The sequence below is a fragment of the Podarcis vaucheri genome, assembly GCF_965113315.1.
Source record: "Podarcis vaucheri genome assembly, chromosome: 5".
In the NCBI taxonomy this organism is placed as follows: Eukaryota; Metazoa; Chordata; class Lepidosauria; order Squamata; family Lacertidae; genus Podarcis; species Podarcis vaucheri.
In genome coordinates, this window is record NC_138763.1 from 66906320 (window position 1) to 66925470 (window position 19151).

General features: G+C 43.8%; 1 protein-coding gene across 5 annotated transcripts in view; it reads right to left on the reverse strand.

The window, feature by feature from the left end:
- ASAH2 (N-acylsphingosine amidohydrolase 2) overlaps positions 1 to 19151 on the reverse strand; it is a 58116-nt gene that overhangs the window by 10519 nt on the left and 28446 nt on the right. For all 5 annotated transcript variants that reach the window (XM_082222056.1, XM_082222054.1, XM_082222058.1 and 2 more), the window contains 5 exons: positions 7665 to 7785; positions 5633 to 5758; positions 3806 to 3892; positions 2498 to 2602; positions 2299 to 2380 (listed from right to left, as the gene is read on the reverse strand). In XM_082222056.1, the coding sequence (XP_082078182.1) occupies positions 2299 to 2380; positions 2498 to 2602; positions 3806 to 3892; positions 5633 to 5758; positions 7665 to 7785 (521 nt within the window). The remainder of the gene's footprint in view (positions 1 to 2298; positions 2381 to 2497; positions 2603 to 3805; positions 3893 to 5632; positions 5759 to 7664; positions 7786 to 19151) is intronic.

Here is a 19151-nt window from a genome sequence, read left to right on the forward strand (position 1 = left end):
GAGCTCCTGTTGCTTGGTCCCAGCTCCTGCCAACCTAGAAGTTTCGAAAGCATGCCAAAAAATGCAAGTAGATAAATAGGTACAGCTCTGGCGGAAATGGTGTTTCCATGTGCTGCTCTGGTTTTGCCAGAAACAGCTTAGTCATGCTGGCCACATGACCCGGAAAAACTGTCTGAGGACAAACTCCCTCGGCCTGTAAAGCGAGATGAGCACCGCAACCCCAGAGTCATCTGTGACTGGACTTAACTGTCAGGGGTCCATTACCTTTTTAATCATTTGGGTAAAATCAAACTAAGGGTGTTTAAGGCCTAGCTGGTGTGCACAAGAGAGGGACACCTGAAGTTAGGAGCCATCTTGGGGTGGGCCACCTGAGGGGTGAATTTTAGGCCAGTGGTGAAATCAGATCAGATTAGAAGATATCCGACCCTTCCAAATCAACACTAGCTGATTTCAAGGTCCATACTGATCACAAAATGTTATACAATCAATAACAATAATTAGCAAACATTTTTTTAAAGAATAATTTTGTATTAACCGACCAATCACATCAAATCAAACCAAATTACATAAATTCCAAATTACAGAGCCGAATTTTAAATTTTTGTTGGGGGTACCCATATTTCAAGTTCCGAAGGGATCCAATCAACTTCTTGCTTCTTACTGCTGTTTTAATGTCCACAAATCTAACCTTATGATGTTCACAGTACTATCCAGTCCTTTCTTATTATTTTTCCACATATCTTGTTGTTATTTTCATATATTTTTCCTTTCTCTTTGTGACCTCTGATGGTATCCGCAAGCTGGTTAGAACAGTTTGTAATCCTGCATGGATATTTTTATTTATTTATCCAGTAGCCATATCCAGACGTTTTCCACATAACATCATTTCTATACATCAAAACAGTCTTAGCGTCATTAATCTTCACCAATCTGCCTCCTTTCTCAAAACCTCTGAGGAGATTCACTAGGAATGCAGTCTGAAAACAAATCCATTCTTCCTCCCGGCTGTAAATCCTTTGGCAAGATGGCGACTCCGAATTAATTGCTGCGCCATTCCCAAAAGCTCTTATTGCTTCTCGGTATCCATAAAGCATACTTTTGGTTAAAGTTTATGTCAGGGAACTGACATCGGAGCTAGAGGTGGAGGGAAGGCTCTCTAATGATGCTGGAGAAGGACCCAGCAGGGAGAGAGGCAGCTCAGCAGATGGGGAAGCAATTCAGTGCAACACCAGGAATAAGGAGGGGCAGATGGGGGAATCTTCGAGAAGGCTCCCAGACTCTTCACCGGACACCAGCGGGAGAGCACGGGTCCTCCGCTACCCACGCCCTCCCTGCGCAGAAGACTTCCGCGCAGAGAAAGTAGGAGGAGACTGGGTGTCAAACAACTTTTATGTTGGAAAAGGTTTAAGAAACGCCCACTGATGGATTCTGCTAGTGACTGAGGCAGCCACGAATTGAAGGGTTGTCCAGGCAGAAAGGTTTAACAAGGCAACATAGCCAGGAGAGGCGACAACTTACGCACAAGAAACCCCATACCATTATAGTTTATCTCCACACAGACCTTAATCATCCTGCTTGGGTCAGTTCAACCGACGATTCTAATGAGGAGGGGTTCTTGTAAATCACATAGAAGGAAAGTAAAAAGGTTTCCCCCCATTCAGCCCCATTGTCAACATACCCCGCCTTTAGTGTATCTTCATCGTAAAATATTCCTGTTTCTCCAGCCCGTCGTCTTCTTTCGTAGAGGTCACTTAAATCAGCAGATTTCACTCCCCTTCTTCACTTGAAATATGTGCATTTGCTTCTTTTGTAATTAATTATTCCAAATTGCTGCAACTAGTGCACGATCAGAGACAGCGTCCAGGAGAGCCGATGTCCACACAGGGGCATTCTGCCTAGGGCCCTCACCCCTTTCTTTCGAATTAGGGGGTGATTTATGGGCACAGCAAGCAAGGGCAGTGTTCCCCATTTCCTTGGGGCAACAAGGGAGGCTGCCTACTCCCATAACAGCCTCATAATTACCCCGTGTGGGTCGGAGAGATGGTATTGTCGGCCATCTTCCAATGCGCCCCCTAGTGGCCCCCCAATAATTAGCAAACATATACAAACAACTTACAACTTGCGTGGGTATTAGTTTCCAGGGACTGTACACAAAGGGAAAAATAGTGCATAGCCTGAACTTACCATGTGTGATCATCCCTCTCTCCGGAACTCAACATGCCAGGCATGCAAAGCTGTAATCGCGCAAGTTAAAAGTGTGCAAGTTGCAAGTCAACTGTAAGGTTTATCTCCACTTGCCTTGAGTGAAATTCAGGATGCCTGGTCCATCTACAGTACCAGCAGCAAAGCTGTACCCCATAGCAGGTTTACATGTTTTTCCCTTGAGAAAAGCATAATGAAAAAGTTAAGATGCGCTTTGTAAGTGCCTCTGTATTGTTGTTTATTTGCCGACTTTCTATCTAGCAACAGACTTCCAAGGTGGCTGCTGATACTTTACCGAGTGAGTAGCATTGAGCTGCACAGTGAAGTTAGCCATGTCCACCCACTCGTGACTCGATCTGATGGGGCCACTTATCTCTTCGGAGGCCTTCATAGACAGTTCCTGAAATACAAATGGCAGTCATGGGAAAACCCACCCTAATCTGCATGCTTATATTTCCAGAGGCTCTGTCCCACCAACTTTCCCTACACATAGGAAGGCTGGAGGTCCTATCGCATAGCCTCCCCCTCCTTGCTTTGCTATTTGCTCCTGAGATGGAGTGAGTCTCAGCCATGTCAACAGAGTTGGTACCTGAGGGGGTGAGAAGTGGAGGCAGTGGTGCCCTTCCAGAGGCAGTGACAGGGCACTTGGGATGGGGCAAGGTTGGGTGAGCTCTGGGGTGGCAGCAGTGGGTGCACTTTTGGGAACACTGCACCTGCCCCAGACATTTGCTGATTTCACTGCAACCCAGCACTGTCCCGACAAGTGCAGTGCTATCGTGTACAGAAGGATGCCATCATCTCTGCCCCACTCCCAAGAGTCATCTCTGCACGCTATATTAGCCTTGGGTGAATTGTCATTACTGGCGGTCCTTTTTCTGTTCTATTGTTCTCTCTCATGCAGCCGATTTAATCTTCTCTGCTAGTTAGGAGGGGGTAATACTGGAAGAGAAGAAAGCCAGAACAACGATCAACTACTCTATGGAATAGAACTGCTTCTTCTGAGGACAAGAATGATCTATATCCTTCCTGGGTATCTGAACTGAGTCTTAATAGGTCATGGATATTTGCCTTTTTTAAAAAAACAACAACAAAACAACACACCACCACCCCCTACTAGAATGGTAGGAACTGTTTATGGCACAGCTAGTTTTGTGCACAATAGTGATATTTATTCGTACTCTATTGAATAGGAGTCAGGCTGGTATTACCAACAATATTTCAGAGGAAGAAATTCACAGCAAACTATTCAGTCATCACTATTCAGTAGCGCTTCCTGGGTTTGAACTAGTTACATACCATCAGCCTTACCTGTCAGATAAGGTGCCTATCAATATGAAGTAAGATAAGAATGTATTGTGACTCTCCCTATGTCCTTGGAATGGACTGGAAAAAGAACTCTGAAGCGAGATGGGTGCCACACCCCATAGCTGCCTTTGACTGGACCTAACCGTCCAGGGGTCCTTTACCTTTACCTACCTATTTCCAGCTGGAAGAAATGGTCAAAGGCATTTTCAAAGACTTACAGATGAAAACTTAATTGTCAGAAGAATGCTTGTTTTTAAAACACAAAGGCATCCTAGAATTTCAACCCATCGAAGCTTACCTTCGCTTTCAAGTAGATGTTTCTGCCAATTATTTTGGCGCTCTCAAACATATCTTTGCCAGGACCTGAAGCTATGCACTTTGTGGCCTACCATTGGAAAGGAAAAATAAAAGGGGAAAGGCACAAACTGTTAGTATATAGTTTTATACTATAGTATACAGAGGCAAAAACCGTTGTAGCAGTTTTATCAAAGAGGGCAGCTCTTATATGTATTTCCATCGTAATTCCATGAACCTGCACTGTCAGAAAACTTATTTATATTACTCCGCTATTATGGGACTCCTACATAGCTAGGAAAATATATGAATGCTTGCTAGATACAGAACAGGCACCTGTGCATGTAGTTTTCCTTGTTTAAATTCAGGCATTGAAGGGGAGGGTTCCTTATCAGAAAGAGGGGAGGCTTATCTCTTTTCTCCCCAGTGTGATCAGAAGGAATTGTCTCCCCACTTATCTCTTATCCCAATAGTACATCCCTCCCTGTGATCTTTGCTCCTGCAGCTCAGTTCCTATGCTCTACTCTAGGTGCACACAATTGAGACAAACACACCAGTTGCTTCTCTAGTAACTCTCTGCCTCTCCTCGCCTTCCTCTTGTTGATAAAACCATTGATTTGGCACAAGTTAAAACCAATTAAAACTCAATTAAAATCATGTGATCAGCAGAGCTCCGGAGCCAGCTTTCTGACCTGACGCCATCTTAACCAGAGTCCCTTCCTCTTGTTGATTTTCTCTCAGTTGATTTTTGGATTGTAAGCACCCTGAGGCAGGAACGTGGCCTCTGGTGCTCTGTAAAGCACCGCACATATTTATTTATGGTAAATAAATAAATATTTCCCTTTCACTCATCTTGTAGGGAAGATAGAAAGATGTCCTGAATAGAATTCTAACACTGCCACAGGCCACTCTGGGGGCGCCAGGGAGGATGCTGTTTCTCCACTACTGTGGAATGGATTTCATTTGTCGTCTTTGCAACCCCCCACCCCCACCCCAAAATGAGATCAAACCCACTATTTGATCTCATATGTCCCTTTCCTTGTTTGCCAGTCTGGCATCTCATTGTGAGTTTCGAGGAAAGGCACATGCAAATAACAGAAGGAGGATTGGCACTGAATGGGAACGGGGAAATAGCATTTGCATCAGCCGCACACCATGCCTTTAAACTGAACTGTAACAAAAACCTCAACAGCAGCTACAGAAGACTGGGTTATTGTGGATCATTGTCCTGGTTTGAGAGATGCTCAGGATGACTCCCCAAGTTCATGAAATTGGTTGCTATAAACGTTGGCTGCATTTCACCTAGGTTCTGGCCAAATTCGCAGGCTGAGCTCAAGCCATTTGGTTGTGCCATCAGGATTGCTACTGGCCTAATTCATTATGTCAGCTAGAATGGTGCTGAATGAAGCACCATTTCTAAACAATTCTAAACTCTTTCTGTGGGTAAAGATGTAATTAGCCAGTGGCATTTAACTTGGGCAGCAGTAGTGTAATTTTGTATTTAATGAGTATCTGAAACACCTCTTGGGATAATTTATGTACAAAGTATGCTGAAACAGAAAGACCGAGACATTTATAGATGGCTGAGTATGTAGGAGTTGTGGTTTTGCTAAACCTGCTTATTGAGATTGGTTTTACAGGGTGTGAGGGAAGCACTGGGAACCCTATAATTGAAACTGGAGAGGAGACAAAGCCAATCTAGACATAGATTGATTTTAGCAATTGGTTTTAAGGAGCACTTTATCCTGTGCTATGTGAGCCACTCAAAGGTTTTTGTTGATTAGGCAATATTTAAACCTTGTTAAATAAATCAAGATAAAATGATACCTACCCCACCTCCTGGGCAGTAATTGTTGAAGTTCTCACACGACTCTCCCGTGTTAATGCAATGTGGACCTTTTGTGTTCGGAGACACATCTCCCAGGTTAGATGATGCAAAACCTGCTACATACGGCCCCTGCAAGGGGAGGAATGGTCTCATTGGTGATGCCATCCAAAATATTGCTGCAAAACGTCTGCCACATATTCATTTTTGTGCCTCACGGGAAAATGTTTGTAGATGCAAGAATGTGAAACCAGTTAATGCTCACTAGATAGCATGCATCACCTAGATTCTCCCATCCACCTCAGTTAAGTCATATGTGGCATGATATAATGGAAGTAAATGGTCCCTTATCACAGTGGAGCCCAACATCTCTGCTATCTTTGTTGTTTCCCTTCATTTCATGCCCCTCAACTTTGTGTGATGTAATGTTTATACACTGAGCACCTGTATAGGTAGATATTTCCCTTACAAGGTGAGAAACTATGTGGCAGGAGGGGGAGTCGGGCTTCTTATGCTGTTGTGTGAAAGTGGTATGACTGTCCTTTTCCGCTGTGCTGAGCAGTGGCGTAGCATGGGGGGGTGCAGGGGGGCCCGGCCGCACCGGGCGCAACATCTGGGGGTTAGGGTTAGGGGGCGCAAATCCACGGTTTAGGGGGCGCAAATTACTTGCCTTGCCCCGGGTGCTGACAACCCACGCTACGCCACTGGTGCTGAGGAGCTGCTATGGAGCTCCACCTGCCTTTCCCATTAGACCCCCTTTTTAGCAGATTGTGCTCTTTTTTATGAGCACCCTAATCTCCAAGCACTGAGAAGTTACAGGGTTTGCAGTGTGTACTTCAGGTTTGCTTTCCTTCAAAGGAAGGCCACTAGAGACTGTAGTATCTTTGCAATATATAACATAACACAACAACAGCCTGCTGGAGCAAGCCAATCAGGGCAGATCTACTGGGAAACTAATGAACCTTAAGCTTCAAGGCCTCTAATCCTTGAGGGACTCCAGAAGCGACTTTAGTCCACACTGCTTAAAAATTGTGGGTCTAGTAGACCCAATTTGAGTCACATGACTCCAGTTGGTTACTTTTTTGTTGTATATATTTCAACAACCCCAAAGTTTGAGAGTCGGTAATACAGATGTTGTAAAGGTGTGGTGATCTGTTGCGGAACAACCCCACTGAAGAAGATAATAATGGTTACCCAGACCTTGTTGCTGGTTGCCAATTATTGCCAAGTATACAATTATTGAAAGCCACTGTAAAACATGGAGGTAAAAATTAAGGGCATCATCCAATTAAGTGCTGGTACATCATATTGGTTTCAGCTAGAGAGTGAATAATTTCCTGCCTTCCATATAGAGAAGCGGTATCTAAAACTGGCTGGATTGTGACTAATATTTTACAAGAATTTGGGCATAATTTCTGAACTAGAATTCTGTGCTGGATTGAGCAGGTGGAATTAGAAAGGGGAGATTACAGCTGGAAAAAGGTGATATCCACTACTGTTTTTTAAAAGTTCCTTTTCAACTTCTCCATGCTAAGATTAAAAATAAAATACTAAAAATAAATTATACACTATAGAACTAAAAAAATACTTAAAAAACAAAACAAAAGTAGTATGAAAACTGACAATTGGGAAACAGTCTATGAGAGTTCCAGTTGGAGAACAGCCTCTATCAAAGGTGTTATGGACTTTAAGATGATCGAACTCAGGATGAAAGGGAGAAACGTGCTAAGAGGAAGTCACATTTGGCAAACCCTCACCATGATCAGCTCCCACCTGGAAACCTATGTCCTCACTGTAGAAGGACATGTGGATCCAAAATTGGCCTCCACAGTCACTTACAGACTCACTGTTAAGATCGTGATCATGGGAGACAATCTTACTCAGCTATAAGTGATCGCCAAAGAAGAAAGAAGATATCACTGGCTGATAAACCAGTGATGCTGACTGATCACAGTAGCCTGAACATTGGAAAGTCTTGATAAGGTATTGCATTGGTAAAATCCTAATTTATTTTGGGAGCACAGTAAACGGTTCCTACCTTTCCTTGAAAATATCCTACGTTTTTCTCTTCTTCAAGGAGATGAACTGCATAACCAACGTTGTCACTACATGTAAGACGGTTGGTGTTGTTCATACTGACAGGGTGAATTGGAAACCACCTAAGAAAAATTAATAAGAATTTTAAAAATTTGAAAAATAATCGGGGGGGGGGGGGGCGCTAGGGGTGCCTTGGAAGATGGCCGACAATACCATCTCGCCAGCTCACACGAGGTAATTAAGGGGCTGAGATGGGAGTAAATAAGCCTCCCAAATTCTTCCCGGTGGAAGGGAAGATGCAGCCTCGTCCGTGGTTGCCCATAAATCACCCCCGAGTGCAAAAGAAGGAGTGAGTGAGTTCGGATCTCCCGGACGCTGTCTCTGAGAGTGACTCTAGTTGCATTTCTTAAGATGAAAAATTGGAAATAAGAATTATTGCACATGCTTCGAGCGAAAAAAGGGCATGTTAGCTGCTAATTAAGCCTGCCACTGAGAAGTTAAGAGTGATGGAATGGAGATAACATTAAAGAATAACATCTATGCCAGTATGTTGAAACGGAACGGAAAGGGGGGGGGACTTTTTCTTTTTTTATTATGATATTACCTAACAACTCCCCCCCCCGAAGAACCGTCATACAACCTATAGCAAGTGAGATTGGAAAATAAACTGTGTGAAAATAAAAATATCAACTAAAGCCTTTGTTTTTTTAAATATCTGGAAAGAAAATAAAAGGCTCTCTTGTGATGCAGTTTTTAATCGGGATCCGCCATTATGAGACAGACTATGTTGCGAGATTAATAGTCAAAGGGGGAGGCGAGCCATTACTCTGTTATCATGTTTGTATTCTAAGTTCGACTTGGCAAATCTTCTCTGGAAAGACTAATTTATGGTGCAACCTGTGTGGGAAAATTAATGAGCAAAGGTCTAGATTGTATTTCATCGGAACTGAGAAAAATGGTGTTTGCCGCCCGAGGAGGACTTTTGGATCAGCGTGTGAAGATTTATTGCAAACAAAAGGCTTACCAGCTTTTTAAAAAAGGGAGAGCCTTACAAAGTTCACACAGAAGTATAATATTGCTTACTTTAACTCACCTGTGGAAATAACTCAGAGGCTATTAAGAAGAAAAAGGATAACAACAAGAAGATTGAAAGATCGGACGGGTGAATACTAAAAGCAGCAGAAATATGAGATGATTGGACCCTTACTGAACTCGAAGCATGGGAACCCCCAACAAAAAATTATAATTTGGCAAAATATTTGGACTTTATGATATGTATTGGTATAATTTGGCATAATTAATGTGATATGATTGGTTTGTTAAATGGAACTTAATAAAAATTATTTTTTAAAAAATTTAAAAATATTCACTAATGCAGCCTTTTTAGATAATTTGTGTATATCACATAAAAGATACACACACACACACACACACACACACACACACACACACACATATATATGTATGTGTGTGTGTGTGTGTGTATATATATATATATATATATATATATATATATATATATATATATGCAGGTTTTGGTGTCTTCGGGTGTCTTCCCGTGTAAGAGTCGGGGTGTCTGTGCGACGTTTCGACGAGGTCTCACTCGTCATCTTCAGGCTGGTGCTTTCGGCTTCTTGTTACTGGAACAGAGCAGAGTCTGGTGTTTGAGTTCCTATAAATACTGTTGAGGGGTGTGGTGTATAGCCTCCAACGTTCTGGGCAGAGAGGAAGTTCCTAGATTAGTGTGCCTTTTCTTCTTTTGTTCCTTAATTACTTGAGGGATATCTTGGGTGATTTCATGAGTGATATTCTGAATACCACTGGGTGGGTCATTAAGTGTAGATTAGTTGCTAAAGCTTTCGTGTCTTGACCTCTTGAGCTTGTGAAGAGTTTTTCTGAGAAGATGGCTGTGCTGCATTTAGTTGTGCTCTGGCTTGGCTTCGTGTATAGGGGCGAGCTGTGGTTTTGTGCCTTGTGCCAGCCAGATCTGTGTAGGGATTGCAGGGGGGTGCAGCATCCGGAGGTGCCACTATAGTTTGGCTACTGGATGGAGTCTGTAATATGTCTGTGGAGAGGGTCTGGGTTTGGGTCTGGTGTGGTTGATTGGTGACGGCGTTCTGTGTGCCTCTGGTTCTGGTGTCGGTTTTTGTGGGGAGGGCTAATTTCCAGATGTCTGGCAGGCGGGACGTGTCGTCACGCTTGTTCATGTTGTGAGGGTGTTTCTCTATCTCGATGGCTTCCATGATTATTCTCTTGTGGTGATGTTCCATGTTAAAGAGCAATTTGGAATCTGCAAAATTAATTTCGTGTCCTGTTTCTTTCATGTGTTGGAAAAGAGAGGAAGTTTTTTCTTCTTTTTTGACGGCATTCTTGTGTTCTGCGATACGTGCATTTATTCGTCTGTTTGTTTGTCCAATGTACGTGGCTGGGCAGACTTTGCAGGGTATTTCATAGACCCCTTGGTTTTCCAGCTGGATTTTGTCTTTTGGGTTTCTGAGGATATTGGCTATTTTTTGGTTGGTGCAGAAGGCTGTTTTGATATTGTGTTTATGGAGGATTATGCTGATTTTGTTTGTAGTGCCCTTGATATAAGGAAGGAGGGCCATGCCATTGTTTTCTTCTGTGTCTTGGTTTTTGGGGGGTGTTTCTTTTTGGATTAGCTTCGTAACCCTGTTTTTCTGGTATCCATTGGCGATTAACACATTTGAGAGATTCTGTAACTCAGTTGTCAAGTGGTCTTTGTCAGCCAGGCGTTTGGTTCTGGAGATGAGAGTCTTGGCTACGGAGTTTATTTGTGCAGGGTGGTGGTGTGATTGTGCATGTAAGTAGCGGTTGGTGTGTGTTTTTTTCCGGTAGATAGTGTGTCCTAGGGAGCCATCAGGTTTTTTGTAGATTAGGACGTCAAGAAAGGGGAGTTGGTTGTTGTCTTCTATTTCCATAGTGAATTGTATTTTGGGGTGTAGGCTGTTGAGATGTGTGAGGAAGCTATCTAGTTTTTCTTTCCCGTGTGGCCAAATTACAAAGGTGTCGTCAACATATCTGAGCCAAAGTTTGGGTTTGTGTTCTGACTTGTCTAAAGCATTGGTTTCAAAGTGTTCCATGTACAAATTTGCGATGACCGGTGAGAGGGGTGATCCCATAGGTGCTCCTTCTATCTGTTTGTATCTTTGTCCATTGTGGATGAAGTACGTGTTGGTTAGGCAGTGGTTGGTCAGGTCCAGGATGTATTTGGGGGGGGGGTTGTATTTGTTTTGAATGGCTGTCAAGGCTTCATTAATGGGCACTTGAGTGAAGAGAGATACAACATCGAAGCTCACAAGTAGGTCATCGGGATGTAGGTATTGCTTCTTTATTGTTTCTATGAACTGGAAGGAGTTAGTAACGTGTGAAGCGATGGATTCTGCATAGGGCTGAAGTTGCTTAGCGAGAAATTTAGCGAGATTTTGTAGAGGTGAGCCTATGGAGCTGACTATTGGTCTGAGTGGTGTTCCTTCTTTGTGTATCTTGGGGAGACCGTAGAGTTTGGGGCATCTGGATGATTTTTCTCTGGGGATGATTCTTAGCTGGATTTCTTCACTGATAGGAGAGGCTTTTATTTTGGATTTGGTGGTTTTTTCCAGATAGGTGGTGGGATCTGTTTTTATAGGTTGGTAGGTAGGGTCTTGGAGTAGATTTGATAGTTTTGCTTGGTAGTCCGATGTGTTCATCACAACAGTGGCGTTGCCTTTGTCTGCTGGGAGAATGATTATGTTGTTGTCTTTCCTCAGGTTGGTGAGTGCTTTCTGTTCTTCTTTGTGTAAATTGCTTCTGGGTGGTTTGCTGGAGCAGAGGATGTTGGTGACTTCAAGTCTGATTTTATTGGCTTCATCTGGGTCGATTTTGGTCAGGCTAGCTTCGACTCCGCATATGATGTTTTCCGTGGGGATGCGTCTCGGGGCGACTGCAAAGTTGAAACCTTTGGAGAGTACTTTGGTTTCAGTTGGGGTGAGGATCCTGTTTGATATGTTATGTACTGTTTGTTTCATGGGTTGTTGTGGAGGGTGGCTGGGCTTCTGGCGTTTCTCTAGTTTGTAGAGTTTGTTGGTGTGTCTGTCTGTCTTATGTGAGGTCTCAGTTTCAGCTCTCCAGACGGCTAGTTGTTTGCATTTGTCCCAGAGTGCAGGGTGGATTTTGTTACATAGTTTGAGGTGAAGAGTGAGCAGATCTTTGTTGGTTTGGTTTAGTAGGTATCTTTTCTTATGTATTTCGTTTCTGATTAGGGATAGTTCAGTTCGTTTCAGGATCCTTTCGGTAGCTGGGGTTTTAGAGTGGAATTTAAGTTGGAAGCATGTGGGAGTTAAGTTGTTGTCTCGGCAGTTGCGTAGGAACAGGAGATCACATAAGATGGTGGCTCTTCGGATTTCTAGTTTCTCGTAGGTTCTTGTCAGCTGGAAGGTTTCCTCCCCGTAGAGGTGAGATATTTGCTTTCGTAGATTTTCACGGGTACAGGAATGCAGGTTTTGGTGTCTTCGGGTGTCTTCCCGTGTAAGAGTCGGGGTGTCTGTGCGACGTTTCGACGAGGTCTCACTCATCATCTTCAGGCTGGTGCTTTCGGCTTCTTGTTACTGGAACAGAGCAGAGTCTGGTGTTTGAGTTCCTATAAATACTGTTGAGGGGTGTGGTGTATAGCCTCCAACGTTCTGGGCAGAGAGGAAGTTCCTAGATTAGTGTGCCTTTTCTTCTTTTGTTCCTTAATTACTTGAGGGATATCTTGGGTGATTTCATGAGTGAGACCTCGTCGAAACGTCGCACAGACACCCCGACTCTTACACGGGAAGACACCCGAAGACACCAAAACCTGCATTCCTGTACCCGTGAAAATCTACGAAAGCAAATATCTCACCTCTACGGGGAGGAAACCTTCCAGCTGACAAGAACCTACGAGAAACTAGAAATCCGAAGAGCCACCATCTTATGTGATCTCCTGTTCCTACGCAACTGCCGAGACAACAACTTAACTCCCACATGCTTCCAACTTAAATTCCACTCTAAAACCCCAGCTACCGAAAGGATCCTGAAACGAACTGAACTATCCCTAATCAGAAACGAAATACATAAGAAAAGATACCTACTAAACCAAACCAACAAAGATCTGCTCACTCTTCACCTCAAACTATGTAACAAAATCCACCCTGCACTCTGGGACAAATGCAAACAACTAGCCGTCTGGAGAGCTGAAACTGAGACCTCACATAAGACAGACAGACACACCAACAAACTCTACAAACTAGAGAAACGCCAGAAGCCCAGCCACCCTCCACAACAACCCATGAAACAAACAGTACATAACATATCAGACAGGATCCTCACCCCAACTGAAACCAAAGTACTCTCCAAAGGTTTCAACTTTGCAGTCGCCCCGAGACGCATCCCCACGGAAAACATCATATGCGGAGTCGAAGCTAGCCTGACCAAAATCGACCCAGATGAAGCCAATAAAATCAGACTTGAAGTCACCAACATCCTCTGCTCCAGCAAACCACCCAGAAGCAATTTACACAAAGAAGAACAGAAAGCACTCACCAACCTGAGGAAAGACAACAACATAATCATTCTCCCAGCAGACAAAGGCAACGCCACTGTTGTGATGAACACATCGGACTACCAAGCAAAACTATCAAATCTACTCCAAGACCCTACCTACCAACCTATAAAAACAGATCCCACCACCTATCTGGAAAAAACCACCAAATCCAAAATAAAAGCCTCTCCTATCAGTGAAGAAATCCAGCTAAGAATCATCCCCAGAGAAAAATCATCCAGATGCCCCAAACTCTACGGTCTCCCCAAGATACACAAAGAAGGAACACCACTCAGACCAATAGTCAGCTCCATAGGCTCACCTCTACAAAATCTCGCTAAATTTCTCGCTAAGCAACTTCAGCCCTATGCAGAATCCATCACTTCACACGTTACTAACTCCTTCCAGTTCATAGAAACAATAAAGAAGCAATACCTACATCCCGATGACCTACTTGTGAGCTTCGATGTTGTATCTCTCTTCACTCAAGTGCCCATTAATGAAGCCTTGACAGCCATTCAAAACAAATACAACCCCCCCAAATACATCCTGGACCTGACCAACCACTGCCTAACCAACACGTACTTCATCCACAATGGACAAAGATACAAACAGATAGAAGGAGCACCTATGGGATCACCCCTCTCACCGGTCATCGCAAATTTGTACATGGAACACTTTGAAACCAATGCTTTAGACAAGTCAGAACACAAACCCAAACTTTGGCTCAGATATGTTGACGACACCTTTGTAATTTGGCCACACGGGAAAGAAAAACTAGATAGCTTCCTCACACATCTCAACAGCCTACACCCCAAAATACAATTCACTATGGAAATAGAAGACAACAACCAACTCCCCTTTCTTGACGTCCTAATCTACAAAAAACCTGATGGCTCCCTAGGACACACTATCTACCGGAAAAAAACACACACCAACCGCTACTTACATGCACAATCACACCACCACCCTGCACAAATAAACTCCGTAGCCAAGACTCTCATCTCCAGAACCAAACGCCTGGCTGACAAAGACCACTTGACAACTGAGTTACAGAATCTCTCAAATGTGTTAATCGCCAATGGATACCAGAAAAACAGGGTTACGAAGCTAATCCAAAAAGAAACACCCCCCAAAAACCAAGACACAGAAGAAAACAATGGTATGGCCCTCCTTCCTTATATCAAGGGCACTACAGACAAAATTAGCAAAATCCTCCATAAACACAATATCAAAACAGCCTTCTGCACCAACCAAAAAATAGCCAATATCCTCAGAAACCCAAAAGACAAAATCCAGCTGGAAAACCAAGGGGTCTATGAAATACCCTGCAAAGTCTGCCCAGCCACGTACATTGGACAAACAAACAGACGAATAAATGCACGTATCGCAGAACACAAGAATGCCGTCAAAAAAGAAGAAAAAACTTCCTCTCTTTTCCAACACATGAAAGAAACAGGACACGAAATTAATTTTGCAGATTCCAAATTGCTCTTTAACATGGAACATCACCACAAGAGAATAATCATGGAAGCCATCGAGATAGAGAAACACCCTCACAACATGAACAAGCGTGACGACACGTCCCGCCTGCCAGACATCTGGAAATTAGCCCTCCCCACAAAAACCGACACCAGAACCAGAGGCACACAGAACGCCGTCACCAATCAACCACACCAGACCCAAACCCAGACCCTCTCCACAGACATATTACAGACTCCATCCAGTAGCCAAACTATAGTGGCACCTCCGGATGCTGCACCCCCCTGCAATCCCTACACAGATCTGGCTGGCACAAGGCACAAAACCACAGCTCGCCCCTATACACGAAGCCAAGCCAGAGCACAACTGAATGCAGCACAGCCATCTTCTCAGAAAAACTCTTCACAAGCTCAAGAGGTCAAGACACGAAAGCTTTAGCAACTAATCTACACTTAATGACCCACCCAGTGGTATTCAGAATATCACTCATGAAATCACCCAAGATATCCCTCAAGTAATTAAGGAACAAAAGAAGAAAAGGCACACTAATCTAGGAACTTCCTCTCTGCCCAGAACGTTGGAGGCTATACACCACACCCCTCAACAGTATTTATAGGAACTCAAACACCAGACTCTGCTCTGTTCCAGTAACAAGAAGCCGAAAGCACCAGCCTGAAGATGACGAGTGAGACCTCGTCGAAACGTCGCACAGACACCCCGACTCTTACACGGGAAGACACCCGAAGACACCAAAACCTGCATTCCTGTACCCGTGAAAATCTACGAAAGCAAATATCTCACCTCTACGGGGAGGAAACCTTCCAGCTGACAAGAACCTACGAGAAACTAGAAATCCGAAGAGCCACCATCTTATGTGATCTCCTGTTCCTACGCAACTGCCGAGACAACAACTTAACTCCCACATGCTTCCAACTTAAATTCCACTCTAAAACCCCAGCTACCGAAAGGATCCTGAAACGAACTGAACTATCCCTAATCAGAAACGAAATACATAAGAAAAGATACCTACTAAACCAAACCAACAAAGATCTGCTCACTCTTCACCTCAAACTATGTAACAAAATCCACCCTGCACTCTGGGACAAATGCAAACAACTAGCCGTCTGGAGAGCTGAAACTGAGACCTCACATAAGACAGACAGACACACCAACAAACTCTACAAACTAGAGAAACGCCAGAAGCCCAGCCACCCTCCACAACAACCCATGAAACAAACAGTACATAACATATCAGACAGGATCCTCACCCCAACTGAAACCAAAGTACTCTCCAAAGGTTTCAACTTTGCAGTCGCCCCGAGACGCATCCCCACGGAAAACATCATATGCGGAGTCGAAGCTAGCCTGACCAAAATCGACCCAGATGAAGCCAATAAAATCAGACTTGAAGTCACCAACATCCTCTGCTCCAGCAAACCACCCAGAAGCAATTTACACAAAGAAGAACAGAAAGCACTCACCAACCTGAGGAAAGACAACAACATAATCATTCTCCCAGCAGACAAAGGCAACGCCACTGTTGTGATGAACACATCGGACTACCAAGCAAAACTATCAAATCTACTCCAAGACCCTACCTACCAACCTATAAAAACAGATCCCACCACCTATCTGGAAAAAACCACCAAATCCAAAATAAAAGCCTCTCCTATCAGTGAAGAAATCCAGCTAAGAATCATCCCCAGAGAAAAATCATCCAGATGCCCCAAACTCTACGGTCTCCCCAAGATACACAAAGAAGGAACACCACTCAGACCAATAGTCAGCTCCATAGGCTCACCTCTACAAAATCTCGCTAAATTTCTCGCTAAGCAACTTCAGCCCTATGCAGAATCCATCGCTTCACACGTTACTAACTCCTTCCAGTTCATAGAAACAATAAAGAAGCAATACCTACATCCCGATGACCTACTTGTGAGCTTCGATGTTGTATCTCTCTTCACTCAAGTGCCCATTAATGAAGCCTTGACAGCCATTCAAAACAAATACAACCCCCCCAAATACATCCTGGACCTGACCAACCACTGCCTAACCAACACGTACTTCATCCACAATGGACAAAGATACAAACAGATAGAAGGAGCACCTATGGGATCACCCCTCTCACCGGTCATCGCAAATTTGTACATGGAACACTTTGAAACCAATGCTTTAGACAAGTCAGAACACAAACCCAAACTTTGGCTCAGATATGTTGACGACACCTTTGTAATTTGGCCACACGGGAAAGAAAAACTAGATAGCTTCCTCACACATCTCAACAGCCTACACCCCAAAATACAATTCACTATGGAAATAGAAGACAACAACCAACTCCCCTTTCTTGACGTCCTAATCTACAAAAAACCTGATGGCTCCCTAGGACACACTATCTACCGGAAAAAAACACACACCAACCGCTACTTACATGCACAATCACACCACCACCCTGCACAAATAAACTCCGTAGCCAAGACTCTCATCTCCAGAACCAAACGCCTGGCTGACAAAGACCACTTGACAACTGAGTTACAGAATCTCTCAAATGTGTTAATCGCCAATGGATACCAGAAAAACAGGGTTACGAAGCTAATCCAAAAAGAAACACCCCCCAAAAACCAAGACACAGAAGAAAACAATGGCATGGCCCTCCTTCCTTATATCAAGGGCACTACAAACAAAATCAGCAAAATCCTCCATAAACACAATATCAAAACAGCCTTCTGCACCAACCAAAAAATAGCCAATATCCTCAGAAACCCAAAAGACAAAATCCAGCTGGAAAACCAAGGGGTCTATGAAATACCCTGCAAAGTCTGCCCAGCCACGTACATTGGACAAACAAACAGACGAATAAATGCACGTATCGCAGAACACAAGAATGCCGTCAAAAAAGAAGAAAAAACTTCCTCTCTTTTCCAACACATGAAAGAAACAGGACACGAAATTAATTTTGCAGATTCCAAATTGCTCTTTAACATGGAACATCACCACAAGAGAATAATCATGGAAGCCATCGAGATAGAGAAACACCCTCACAACATGAACAAGCGTGACGACACGTCCCGCCTGCCAGACATCTGGAAATTAGCCCTCCCCACAAAAACCGACACCAGAACCAGAGGCACACAGAACGCCGTCACCAATCAACCACACCAGACCCAAACCCAGACCCTCTCCACAGACATATTACAGACTCCATCCAGTAGCCAAACTATAGTGGCACCTCCGGATGCTGCACCCCCCTGCAATCCCTACACAGATCTGGCTGGCACAAGGCACAAAACCACAGCTCGCCCCTATACACGAAGCCAAGCCAGAGCACAACTAAATGCAGCACAGCCATCTTCTCAGAAAAACTCTTCACAAGCTCAAGAGGTCAAGACACGAAAGCTTTAGCAACTAATCTACACTTAATGACCCACCCAGTGGTATTCAGAATATCACTCATGAAATCACCCAAGATATCCCTCAAGTAATTAAGGAACAAAAGAAGAAAAGGCACACTAATCTAAGAACTTCCTCTCTGCCCAGAACGTTGGAGGCTATACACCACACCCCTCAACAGTATTTATAGGAACTCAAACACCAGACTCTGCTCTGTTCCAGTAACAAGAAGCCGAAAGCACCAGCCTGAAGATGACGAGTGAGACCTCGTCGAAACGTCGCACAGACACCCCGACTCTTACACGGGAAGACACCCGAAGACACCAAAACCTGCATTCCTGTACCCGTGAAAATCTACGAAAGCAAATATATATTCCAGTAACAAGAAGCCGAAAGCTCCAGCCTGAAGATGACGAGTGAGACCTCGTCGAAACGTCGCACAGACACCCCGACTCTTACACGGGAAGACACCCGAAGACACCAAAACCTGCATATATATATATATATATATATATATATATATATATATATATATGTATATGTATATGTATATGTATAATATATATATATTACACGAAGCAGGAAGCATTCAAAAGTCACCTCATTCTGCCACATGTATAGACCAAGGGCTACTTCACATTTTTATTAATTCATAGAATCTTAGAGTTGGAAGGGACCCCAAAGGTCACCTAGTCCAACCCCCTGCAATGTAGGAATCTCAGCTAAAGCATCCATGACAGACCCAACTTCTGTTTAAAAACTTCCAAGGAAGGAGAGTCCACCACCTCTTGTGGGAGTCTGTTCCACTGCTGAACCGCTCTTGCTGTCAGAATATTTCCCCGAATGTTTAGTTCAAGAGACTCAAAATCTGTATTTCCTTTTTAACCCAGTCTCTCTTAACATCCCTTTTCCATCTAAGCCTACAGCTTGATTTTTCTCTTTATCTATTTGAAATGGTTGCCCTTGTGCTCACAGAACCTATTTGATCAAGTGGGTGCTTCTATCAAAAGATGACTCTTGCCAATTCTCCATGTCCCCTGCAGTGCCCACCCACGCCCA